General features: G+C 31.0%; 1 protein-coding gene across 1 annotated transcript; it reads right to left on the reverse strand.

The window, feature by feature from the left end:
• Window positions 1-1419: 1419 nt before the first annotated feature.
• On the reverse strand, window positions 1420-10048 carry LOC108338140 (homeobox protein knotted-1-like 6). Its single transcript, XM_017574878.2, has 6 exons — window positions 9948-10048; window positions 9387-9769; window positions 9116-9235; window positions 8766-8901; window positions 1990-2228; window positions 1420-1791 (listed from the first exon to the last, which is right to left on the reverse strand). Exons 2-6 carry the CDS (start codon window positions 9702-9704, stop codon window positions 1633-1635), a joined length of 972 nt encoding a protein of 323 aa, XP_017430367.1. The 5' UTR covers window positions 9705-9769; window positions 9948-10048; the 3' UTR covers window positions 1420-1632.
• Window positions 10049-12103: the final 2055 nt, after the last annotated feature.

Below are 12103 nucleotides of genomic sequence, written 5' to 3' on the forward strand. Positions count from 1 at the left end.
CTTTTTTTAATATTAATACATTATTAATGATGGAAACTTATGCATTAATCATTTTATGATTTTTTAATCTTTTTAAAAAACCTCTCACAAGGGAGTCTTGTTACAGATATAATATAATGTGACAGATACTGTCACGATTACATTAAATGTGCTAAGAAGTAAATTTTAAGTTTAACTCAATCACACAAAATCAATTTGCAAGGTGAGATTTATATCAATTTTTAATCGACGTGAGACTTCCAATACACCTTCTTATATACATCTTATACGTGAAACTAGACATTAATTGCTATAGTTTGATAGTGACCGATCGTTAAGAAGTTAATTGATATGCTAAACAAACACACATCTGGCTACGATGGGCTCTAATCCATAATTTTAATATTATATTAAAAACTTGACTTTTAAATCTAAATATTCTAATACCAATTTAGTTTATGTATGTTTTATTTTTATTTAATTTGATTCTAATTTTTTCTTTCAAAATAAAACAATTTTATATAAGATCAAATTTAATTTTTATATAAATATTATATTAATATTTTCATTAAATAATTTTAATATGATTATATTTATTTAAATTTATATATATTATATTAAACTTTGTTTAAATTTCGTTTAAAAATTTTAATGTACTTGTAATTAATATTTTATTACATCAAACTTTAATATTATTTTTTTATTTAAATTTCTATTTAAATAATTGTATACAAATTTTTAAATTTATATTTTAAATATTTGCATAACATTATATATAAATAACTTCTATACAAATATATGAATTAATTTAAAAGTAAAATTTTAATAAATTCAAATATAAAATTCTCAAACCATTTTGTATCAATATAAAATAAATATATTCAAAATTTTAAAATAAAACTTAAATGAAATTTAATTTAAAATATAAATTTAAATAAATTTAATATTTTTAGAAATATTAATAAATTATCATTATAAAATTACCTTAATTTAAAAAATTAAAAATAAATTAAATCAAAACAATAAATATAATAACTAAATTAAAATTCTTCATAAACTAAATTGAAATTCTTCATAAACTAAATTGAAATTCTTCATATAATACTACTCATCACAACAATAACACAAAAGAATCACTTACATCACAGTGCCTCTATCATGCGAAAAGTCTTTTACTCAACATGACAATGTTTTTAATTTTAAAACAATTAAAACATAAAAAAAAAACTAAAAAAAAACACAAACTAAAACTAATATGTGACATGACTTTAATAAAAAAAAAGCTAAATTACATCATCGCATTTTTCAAAAATAGAAAGTCAATAAAGATCAATCAAAATATAAAAAAGTAGTATTTTAACCTAGATCAACCAAAATATAAAAAACTAATATTTTAACCTATCAAAAGGAGAAGAAAAGAAAAGGTTGATGATATACTCGGAAGCAAAACAAGAAAACCATTCTTTTCCAAATGTCACGAGTAGTTATTTATGAATACAAATGAAGCTAATAGATTATTATTCCCTAACTTTTGCAGGGAAGTAAGCATATTACAACGTCAAATCCCTTCTGCCTTGAGGATTTACAAAGGAAAGCACAAGAAATAATTAATGAGGATATACATTTGAGTGGAAGAAGCATGCAGATACCACCTCACTCATCCGTAAGGAACCGACCGGTAAGACCATCCACCATAGAAAACGGCATATTCTCCGACGGCTTCCAGTGACGCTTTCTTTGATTAATGAACCAATTGTTAATTTGCTTTTGGTCTAACCCAGTTGATTTAGCCAGTGCAATCTTATCACCTTCCTGGAAGATCAATCACAAACAAGGCTTTGTCTGACAAGTAAACCAACGTTTTCCATATATATATATATATATTCATACATACTATTTTAGATTGTATATGCAACGGGTCTACAATTTTACGAACATCAAACAAATCTAAACACCTTTTACTCCAAAGATTTATACCATGAAAATGTAGCTTGAGTGGAGAATAATTACCGTAGGATAAGGCCATTTGTAGTGAATATTCCACCACTGAAGTAGCACTTGTCTAGCATCTTTTGGCAGTTTATCTCTCTTTTTTTTCTTGGAAAATTCTAATTTTAGTGAACCAATATGACTTCCAAACTTACGGAAGAGTTTATCCTTCAACTCTCTATCTTCATTATGCACTTGTTCATCTTGAAAATCACCATCTCCAGCACTAAATCCTTCTTCAGAAGATACACCTCCATCATCTGGTCAAAATAATAACAAAACCAAAGCTATATAACTCTTTTATAGATATCATCTTATCTTGTTAAAGAAGTAATAGTTTTATCATTTCAAGAGATGAATCATAATACACATTGTTTTAATCAAATTGATAACAAAAAAGAGATCCATTATTAAACAGTATATTAAAATACAACATGCCAAATTTTCACAAACCCAACTTTGTTAACTTAAACATCCAATAATGACAATATAACTCGTGGGCAATTTTATGACAGCAGATATTTCAAAAAATAAATATTTAAAAGATCCATAACATGGTCAGTGAAGTTTTTCATTGAGATGAAAACACTACTCCTAGTTTCCAAAATTCTTCCTTCTAAATAAACTTTTAACACTGCATTCGATCACTAACAGTTTTTTAAATTTGTTTTTCGAAAATAAAATAAGGATTTGCACAACCTCCAACCTAATCAAATCACTGATCTTTTACTACAAAAAGATGGAAAAATATGAAATGACATTTTCTTTCACACTATTTTTCACGATTAATATGTTGAACTTTTTATCGTATCATTAATCATGAGAATAATTTTTTCAGTATGAAAATTTATCCTCTTTAATTAGTTATGAAAAACCACTTTCACAGATAATTTGAAAGAAAACAACAAAAACCATTAACTATATTTTTTAAACACGTAATGAGAAAATGACTAAAATTGAGTTTCAGTGTTAAAATTTCCAAAATATTTTTCCTCGTTTCCTAGCCCTTTGTCTATAGGCATGAAAACAGATTATTAAAACCATACATGTTTAAAAATAAAGATCCGAATGTTATAAACAAAAAAAAAATGGAGGAAAGAGGCTAAACAAATTGACCTAGTATTCACTAGATATTTTAAATTTAACACGTTTTTATTTGACCGTTCTCGTTTTTCCTTAAACTAAATACATTTTTCTTATAGTTCATTCCTTACTTTCTAGTTTAGTTCACCCTAATCCATTTCTTTATATTCTAACAAAGGGAACCCACACCTCCTGTTTAATATTCTGCTACAAAACAAAAGTAAGATCCCCATATTCACCTTTTTATCCCTAATTTCTACTTTATTTTTTATGCGGAGCTCTAAAAATTTTCCTCTTTCTTTAAACAAATACCAAGGACTATCTGTTGAACATTACCATTTTCTTTTCTCTTTTTTACATCAAAATACCTCATACTTTACATTCACTTATCCTTTTAACTTAATTTTCATTTATTTGTTACCTTACCCGTTTTCTCTTAACTCAGTGGCATATTTAACCATAGGGTGACGGTATGATTTGATTCCTTTTGAAGAAAGTAGAAAGAATGAAATATATAATTATGTAGTAAATATAAATATGTAAGAAATAGAAAGTATATTTTGAAAATGTTAATTAAATTGATTTTAGAAGAAATAAAAGTATTTTAAAACGATTTAAAAAATGTAAAATGAATAAAATTATTTTTAAAAATTAATTATCCTCCATTTGTTCTCCAACCAAATTTATAAAATTAGTTGTCTTCCTCCACTTCTTCTTTGGTGGGAATGGCAAAAGATGGTTTAGTGGGCATAGACACAGGTGGATGTTGATGATAGTCACTCAATCCGACAAGGATTTGACCAGCACATAGGAGTACACTGTACACACCTGACCTAGATATGAAAGAAATAAACGAAAATAAAAAAGGAAATCAGTGTTCAGAGGCAAGTTCCATCGGTTGTCAGTCATCAGTGCCAAAGGAGAGTGCCTCAAAAGGATACAATGATGCATCCCAAGCACGAGTACACCACCATTCTTAATTTTATGTTCACTCGAAATGGGAATCGGAGAAAACAAATGGAAGACAAAAACACGAATAATTATGTATTTTTTATTGAGAAAAGATAAAAGAAAAAAACAAAGATTTCTTTTACTTTTTTTTCCATCTAAATTAAAAACCCCATCTTCATCCCTCCAAACCCTGGTAAAACTACAGTTTAATATGTATTATTATTGATCCTAATTCAGGAATGAAGACAAACCAGGGTATCACTACAAAATAAATCAGCACGAGTACGCCTACATCAATAGACCACAGATACATGAGGGGCCAAACAGCCAATTTTTTTCTCTTTTGTCCTCTCTGATCACCAGACAAAATTAGACAACTGTTTTCGATATTTCACTAGATATATTATACTTTTATATTTAATGCTCGTTTTTTATGGTGAATCTGTTTTGTACATGATGGATTAACTATTCTTCATAATAAATTTATATATAAAAAAATAAATCACTTTTCATACTGTCATCTGCTTATAAAAATAAAAATTTCACAAGTCAAAACAATTCTTGATTCAATATTAAATTAGTCTATAGGTAGGTTTCTAATATGTCAAACTTATCAAAATTAGATTTCATTACAAGTTTAAAGTATATATGATTGCAGAATCGTTATTTATGTAATTTTTTCACCTGCCCAAATAAATTACAAATGGCATAATTATGCGTGGAATTAGTAGAGAAAATTATTTTGGGTAACGAAAAGACATATCCTTTAAATGAATTACGGTAGATTTATTTTGTGGCATAAAGTTTAACCCGAGTGAAGACAATAGGGTTTGTGTTCCTTGCAAGAGGGGGGCCTGTTTCCCAAAATGAAAGATGATTTGGAGATGGACAAATGTGATGAGTAGTTGAAGATTCAGAAGGCAAATGAGAGGGGAGGCCCACAACCACAAGGAGGCAGAAGAGAACAAAATATCCAAGGGCAATGGCAGAAGTGAGCAGGGACGGAATAGTGCGTGGGGAAGATCTATATGGCATTGAACGTTCTATCAATATAAAAGCTGCTTTTCATCTCAGCGACAATTGCGCGAGTGCATGTGAAAGTTTTAACTCTAAAATCACCCGCTGCACACGGGAATTTCATTATTTACACTTTAACTACCTCACATACCTGCTCCTCTCCTCCTATCTCGTGCTTTTGCAGTAATTCCAAAACCCAACAAGCTTTGGGAAAGAACCATCACAACAAATATATTCAACAACCATGTCAATATATATTAACGCTATCTTTATATTACTTTATTCAAGTTCTGACTTCTATCTAATTAATCCTCCCAATCATCAAATGCAAGTACCATATATAAAGACCGATTTGATAGCATTGCAATAACAATGCAAAGTTAATATATAGCTAAATTCTATTTAGCAGAGGTGCCTATAATTAGGCAATTATTCTATAATTTCCTCGCATCCTATGCATTTACCATCTCTATAAAACAAATCATGCATTAGAAATTTAAACCGAAAGGATGTGTCCAACGGTGAAAAGCACCAAACCAATGTTAACCCAGGGAAAGTCCCATGCATGCCTAATAAAGCCTAAAAACACACTATTGGTAAAGAGCTACTTGACATTTACTACATGCAAGATTCTAGTGGTAGCAATATTCAAATTAAGACAAACAAATGGATCTTCTGGGGATCACATTAGTTATGCTTAGTAGTTTGCAAGACTAGCCCGTGATTAAAGTTAACTAACATAAAAACGTCTAATATAAATCTTATAATATCTTATTTTATTTCATATTTGTTACTTTATTTACTTCCACAAATATTTTAGTAACACATCGGCCTTTATAAATTAAAAAACTAACTTATTAATTAATAATTAAATATATCTTATTCTTAATACTCGTAAAAGATTCAAATTTTTAAATTTAAGATTATAGTCACCTCACATCAGCGTGTTATGAAGAAAATTCTTTACAAAATCTAGATTTTGAATTCAAGAATCTGATAATATAATTAAAAATGATCTAATAACATAAAAGCCAGCAATGACAACATAGTCAAAACTATATAATTTGAAAAAAGGAGCTTCAAGAAAGCAATAAATTTAGTTTAACTTAACATAGTCCTACGAGTAAAATATAAATTTAGCATTGGCAGCTTAACTTCAAATTCAAGCTAGCACCACTTTTGCTTCTATAAATGCAAGATCCAATTTTGATGACTGCTGCTATTGCAGTACAAGGGCATATAAAAATATCAAAAGAACAAAGGGGAAAGAAATCAAGGAATTTCAGGTCCTGTCAATTTCGCTTTTCAGACACACGTTCAAGAAAGATAAGTTTGCAAAAAGAATGATCAAGGAGAATCCATCCAAGCATGCAACACAAATCAATTTAATAGTTAAAACATCACTTAAAAGGTAATCTGTACTTCCAAACATAAAACTATAAATTATGTTAGCTGCCAACCATAACCCACGTGATCATACTTTGCATTGCAACGTTTCTGTTTCAAATAAAATATAATTAATCACCAAGACCCACAGTATGCCAGCTTCAACATAATGAGCAATTTGGCCATAGCATAAAGGAAGGGCGAAAATCCTACCGCAAGTTGGTTACTTCCCATAGAAATCAGTGCAATCCATATCTACTAATGTTTGATAATATATATCATGTCTAGGATGAGAAACAAAGGATGGAAAAGCCATGATATTCCAACAGGCTTTAGTCGTTTAGTTAGGCAATGCATTCCAACCTTATTTAACATAATTCGAAACTCCATGAATTTAATGTTGAAAGTAATAAGGCCAAACAGAATAAGCCTACCAACAATTATATTGGGTTCACTCATAATTTTTAACATAGCCTTCTAGTTCATAAAATTACAAGAATCTAAAACTACTTTAGATCCGGAGACAATACCGTTAGCTAATCCTAGGGCGTGGGGGATGTGGGGACTTCTTTAAATCTCACAACAACCTTTATCACCCACGCTCAGCTGGAACTCGATACTCTTTTAAAGTATAAGATCAAACATTGTTAAATACTAATATAGTACACAAGTCATGTACGAGCTCAAATCCAAAATGGACAGATTGAAAAGTCAGAATAATAGAAAATACAATTAAAGCCAAAATTTCGTGTATACAGGAAGGATAGAGAGAAAATTCTCCATCCTTATTTCACACACCTAAAAAGAGGTGAGTAGTCACCAAACATCATTACATCCTAATATATGCTCAAGTTATCTATGATTCTCAAATCCAAAATGGGCGAACTGAAAAGTTACAAGATTATTGAAAGACAGCTAGAGCCACAGATTTTGTTTATCTTCAAGGATAGAAAGAAGAAAATGTCTCATCTATATTCCGCACTCTTTAAAAGAGATGAGATATCACCATATTTGCTGTGTGCCATGGCATTAAGTCAGAGTGTTGAATCACACGTTCTGTTATATCATCTAAAGACATGACAGAAGTGAATTTCAGATATAAAAAGTGGGATTAACAAGACCCAAAAGTCATCATCCCTTAATCTCGTTTTTGGCATCGTGAGGAAAAAAACTCATCATGTTTAAAATACCAACCAACAACTAACAATGAATTACAGAAGTAGTCTTGATGACATGCACAACTTTGATTGAGAAAAGTCAATTTCCAAAACGTGATAATAGATGGATTTCATAAGAGAAGCAAAAGATAACAACGTCGTAGTCACAAGAAGAAATTGTTCCCAAGAATGGACACGGACACGTTTAAATAGCAGTCACGAGTCATTATAATAACGGATAACCAGAAACGAAGTATTTTTAGGCTACGATCCATACTAACTTGTGTCGAAGATTTGTAAACAGACTCAGTCTATAGGCTGGAAGACACAAAAAAGGAAGACTAAAATAATACAAAAGACCATATGACGAGATGCGCCAGTTGTGAGGACGAAAAATGCCCCTTTAAACCACTGGGTGTTCGCAAATAACACCTATCTTTTCTTTGGTCAGTGTAAAGCATCCAAAAAACATGTCTGCAAGAACAAAATTGGAAAGCCAGATGCAAAGTCCGATGTTCGTCTAACCAGAAATTCACGGCCAGGACAGATACATAAAGAAAATAAATAGTAAACAAAGAGGGAATTAAAACAAGTCCAAGCAAGGCTGGTTCCAAGATCCTGCCACTTAATCAACGATGCAAGCCAATAAAGATGATGTTGTTAAGACAGAAAAACAAGGTCATATATACAAACACATGGCAACCCATGAATGAACAAAACAATTTAAACTTCCTCATCCAACAACGAAAGAAGCGCGGTCACGGTCTCGCATTGAAAGCGCATACAAACATGGGTTTTTTAAAGTTACACCGCATTAACCGCAGAAAGCAGTGTAACAGTTATGCATAAACCAGTGGAAGAGAGGGAGAGAGAGAAGTCCGTCCAATAGGTTTATTAGGGTTTTCTTTTATTTTTCTTTATCTAGTTTCAAAAGCTGCGCGTCATGTAGTATTATTAGCGATAGTAGTATTTGCAAGGATATATAACATTACGATTGTTATACGAGCAGTATTCAAGTTTTCAAGCAATCAACGAATACGGGGTCAAGCAAAACCTCTATTCTAGTCTGGTTTCTGCACAAATTAATGCTAAAGCGCAATAAACGTGAAAAAAAGGAGAGAGAGAGTACACAGCAGCGAGCTAGAGCAGATATCAACAAACACCGAGTAAAAACAAGAAAGAGTAAAAAAGAATACCACTAACCGGAAAGGGTTGGAAGAGAAAAACCAGTACAGAGATCCGTAAGCTGCGTTTCGATCTTGTTGAGGAAGGTGGTAGCTTCGTCAAAAGGCCGCGTCAGATCGGATTTGTATTTCACCAGCATGTCACAGTAGGTTTCCTGAAACATCAGACACATTCATACAAGTAAATAAATAAATATCTATATAATAAAACAGCGACGAAGTTTTCGCATTACTGTTATTCGGCTTCTTCGGTTAATTAATGTTTGTTAGCGTGTTTATGTGATGCAAATGTTAAAATATCTGTGTATAAACATATATACGTGCGTGAGCAGGAAAGAGAGAGAAGGAGAAAGGGAAGGAGGAGGGGACCATGAACTCGTCGAGTTCGGGATCGGCTCCAACGCACGTGTAAACAACGTCCCTCTTGCAAACGTCATTTTCTCGTCGGATTTCCTCTAACAAACACGCGATTTCTGGAGGCGCTCCCACCTGAAGAAAACGGTTTGTTATAGCCGCATTTGTTACACACAGTTATCAATTGCAACAACGAAAGAAAACCAAACCAAAATAGTAAAAATAATGTTATAACAAATAAATAAACCAGTGAAAAAATAAGGTGAGGATTGAAGAGGTTAACTACCTTCTGGCAATCGATGTAGGCTTGGAGGAGACGAGGGTAGTGAGGGTGAGAGGCGATTTTGGCTTTGATGAGGGAAGAGGTGTCGTGGTGGCGCTGAATTTCGGGTACGACGGCGACGTTCGGGTAGGGTTCAGCTCCGCTGGCGGCGGTGATGGCCACAGCGGCGGAGAGCAACTCGTCGGATCCGAACATCGGAATCCGGCTACCGGAGGACATTAGGAACCCGTGGTACTCAGCAGGAAATATGCTCTCTGGCGTCATCAAGGCTTTCTCCGAGTACTCCGCCGTCGATGGCATGCCGTACATTTGGTCTTCCATGACGGTGCGTGGTTTAGCTTCTGTGCCTTTCCGTGGCGTCTTCGTAGTGTCGCAGAGTCAGTGTTCTAGAAGAAGAAATTACAAAGCAAACAGCAAAACATGAGGATATTATTATACTGTTACGAAGGATTCAGTGGAGCGTGGGTTTTATATCGATGATTATGATTAACGCTAAGTGGGTTTGTTTTTATTTTAGAAAAACTGAGGAGAATGGAAGAAAAAAATTGAAATAGGCATACTTACGTTCGGTGGTGAGCACAGTGGTACAGTTATCGATGATGAAGACGAAGATTATGTATTTTTATAATAAATTAATCTGACATGAAATAAAATAATAAGATTAAATTAATATTAGTGGCAGTCGAGTTTAGGATTGGTGAGGAAGTGCAACGACAACAACAGAGAGAAGCAGCCACGCACAGGTAGTGATGTAAACGAAAACCAAAACTTAAATTAAGAAAATAAAAAGGACTTGTGCAAATCGAAGGGCCAGGTGGTAGTGGTATCACTTCTGTTTGCTCCTATATGTCTTCGAAAGGAAACACTCACCTTCACATTCTCAGTAGTGCATTTGGATTCATCTTAGTTATGTGATTTATTTTCTATCACTTCTGTTTGCCTCCTTCACTCACCCAAAATCATCTTAAACGTAAACTTCCATATACCACTTCCCAAGTTCAAAACTTTTACGTGCCTACATTCACATATTACTTTATTTAAACAATTATCATCTTAATCTTAACTTTTTAGTGAAAACTAAAATTAAATTATTTTTAAAATTTTAGCTTAATTTAGTTTCTGAATTTTAAAAATAAAAATATGCAAATTTAATCATTTTAATTAAATTTTGTTAAATTTATTTAACATTTTAAACATATTTTAGAAAAACATTTGAATTGTTTACATTTTATTTTTTAACATTTAAATTTATCTAACTTTTTTTTAAACCTCAAATAAATTTAATAAAATTTGATTAAAAATATTAAATTCATATAAATCCAAAATTAAAAGATTAAATTAGTTCAAAATTAAAAAAAAATAATTCTAATTTTCATTAAAAATTAAAAAAATAAAAACATATTTAGCACACAAAAAAACTAACATGTAAAACAAAAATTACATTAATTGAAAACATTTTTCTCAAATTTTATTAAATTTTGTTATCATTGCCCAGTTATTTATAAGACATGTAACTAATGAGGTATCAGTTTAATTTATATAAATAATTAACATAATTTCTAATTTTAAAATTTATGATAATAAATTTATAAATCTTTCTATATATATACAGTGTTTAATTATTATTTTTACTTGATATTAGACTAGAATTATAAAGTTAACTTAAGAACAGAGAATGGAAGGAAAAATAATTCTGAGTTGAACTTGTTCAAACAAATAAATAATTATCGGTCCAAAAAAAAACTTAATATTAAACTTAGACTCTCCATATATATGATTGAAAATAATTCTCCCTTCTCTATCAATCTACATCAGATCTTTCCTTTCCTTTAAATCGGTCGTATATTTCACTGTCATTTTTATGTTGTGAGAACAAGCTTCAGCTACTTTAATTTTCCTTTTTATGTTGTTACAATTGCCCTATTGAGCAAACTCTGGACATATTCAATACTCGTTTGTGTCTCCAATTTAGAAGATGTCTTTGTTCTTTTCAAAGAATCTTCCATAGCAGATGTGAAACACATATTTCAAAAGAAAAAAAGAAACTGAGATTTAATATCAATGATATAGGCATGAATAACGCAAGAAAACTTAAAGAGTTACACAGAAGGATTTTAGACAAGCGATGTGGGTGAAATCGAATAAGTCGTATCTTTTAAGCTACAAGAAATAGGGTAGAAACTGTTATAGATGTTATTAGATAAAGTTGTAGAACATTAGTTATGATAGAATAATGGGTCTTAATTTGCCTGTTTGAGAAAGCGTACCTTGACCAAAGCACCAATATTTATGTGGAATATGTGAAAGGAGCCTTATTTGTTCATCATAATGATTCCATTCCACTCATATATTCAAATTCTGCACTCAAATAAACAAGCTTCATGTTACAAAATAGCTTCTACCTTTCTATCACATAGTCTTTTCCTTATTCAACAGATCATATCTCCAGATTTTTTTATAAATAAACATAGTTTGCAAAGTCATCAGAATTGGGAGGTTTTTTTTTTTTTTAATTGTATAGCTGTTCCAAAGTATTCGAACTAAACCAATTTGATATTAAACTGAATTGAACTATTCAAAACAAAAGCTAGACTGAATTATTTTGTTAATTTGGTTTTATAAATTGAATTCCTCTTAATTACAATTGCCTTAAGTAAAATTTACATATTGAAAAGTATATAATAAAATGTCTGTGGGTAATCAATTCAGTTCTCTCATAT

The sequence above is a fragment of the Vigna angularis genome, chromosome 1 (genome assembly GCF_016808095.1).
Source record: "Vigna angularis cultivar LongXiaoDou No.4 chromosome 1, ASM1680809v1, whole genome shotgun sequence".
NCBI lineage: Eukaryota > Viridiplantae > Streptophyta > Magnoliopsida > Fabales > Fabaceae > Vigna > Vigna angularis.

Bases quoted from the DNA above. Each gene is read 5' to 3' on its own strand.
- LOC108338140 (XM_017574878.2), bottom strand. From the start codon at position 9,704: ATGGAAGACCAAATGTACGGCATGCCATCGACGGCGGAGTACTCGGAG. The intron at 8,902-9,115 runs GTCCCCTCCTCC...CTGATGTTTCAG, and splicing joins CCGAACTCGACGAGTTCATG to GAAACCTACTGTGACATGCT. The intron at 1,792-1,989 runs GTAATTATTCTC...TTGATCTTCCAG, and splicing joins ACAAATGGCCTTATCCTACG to GAAGGTGATAAGATTGCACT.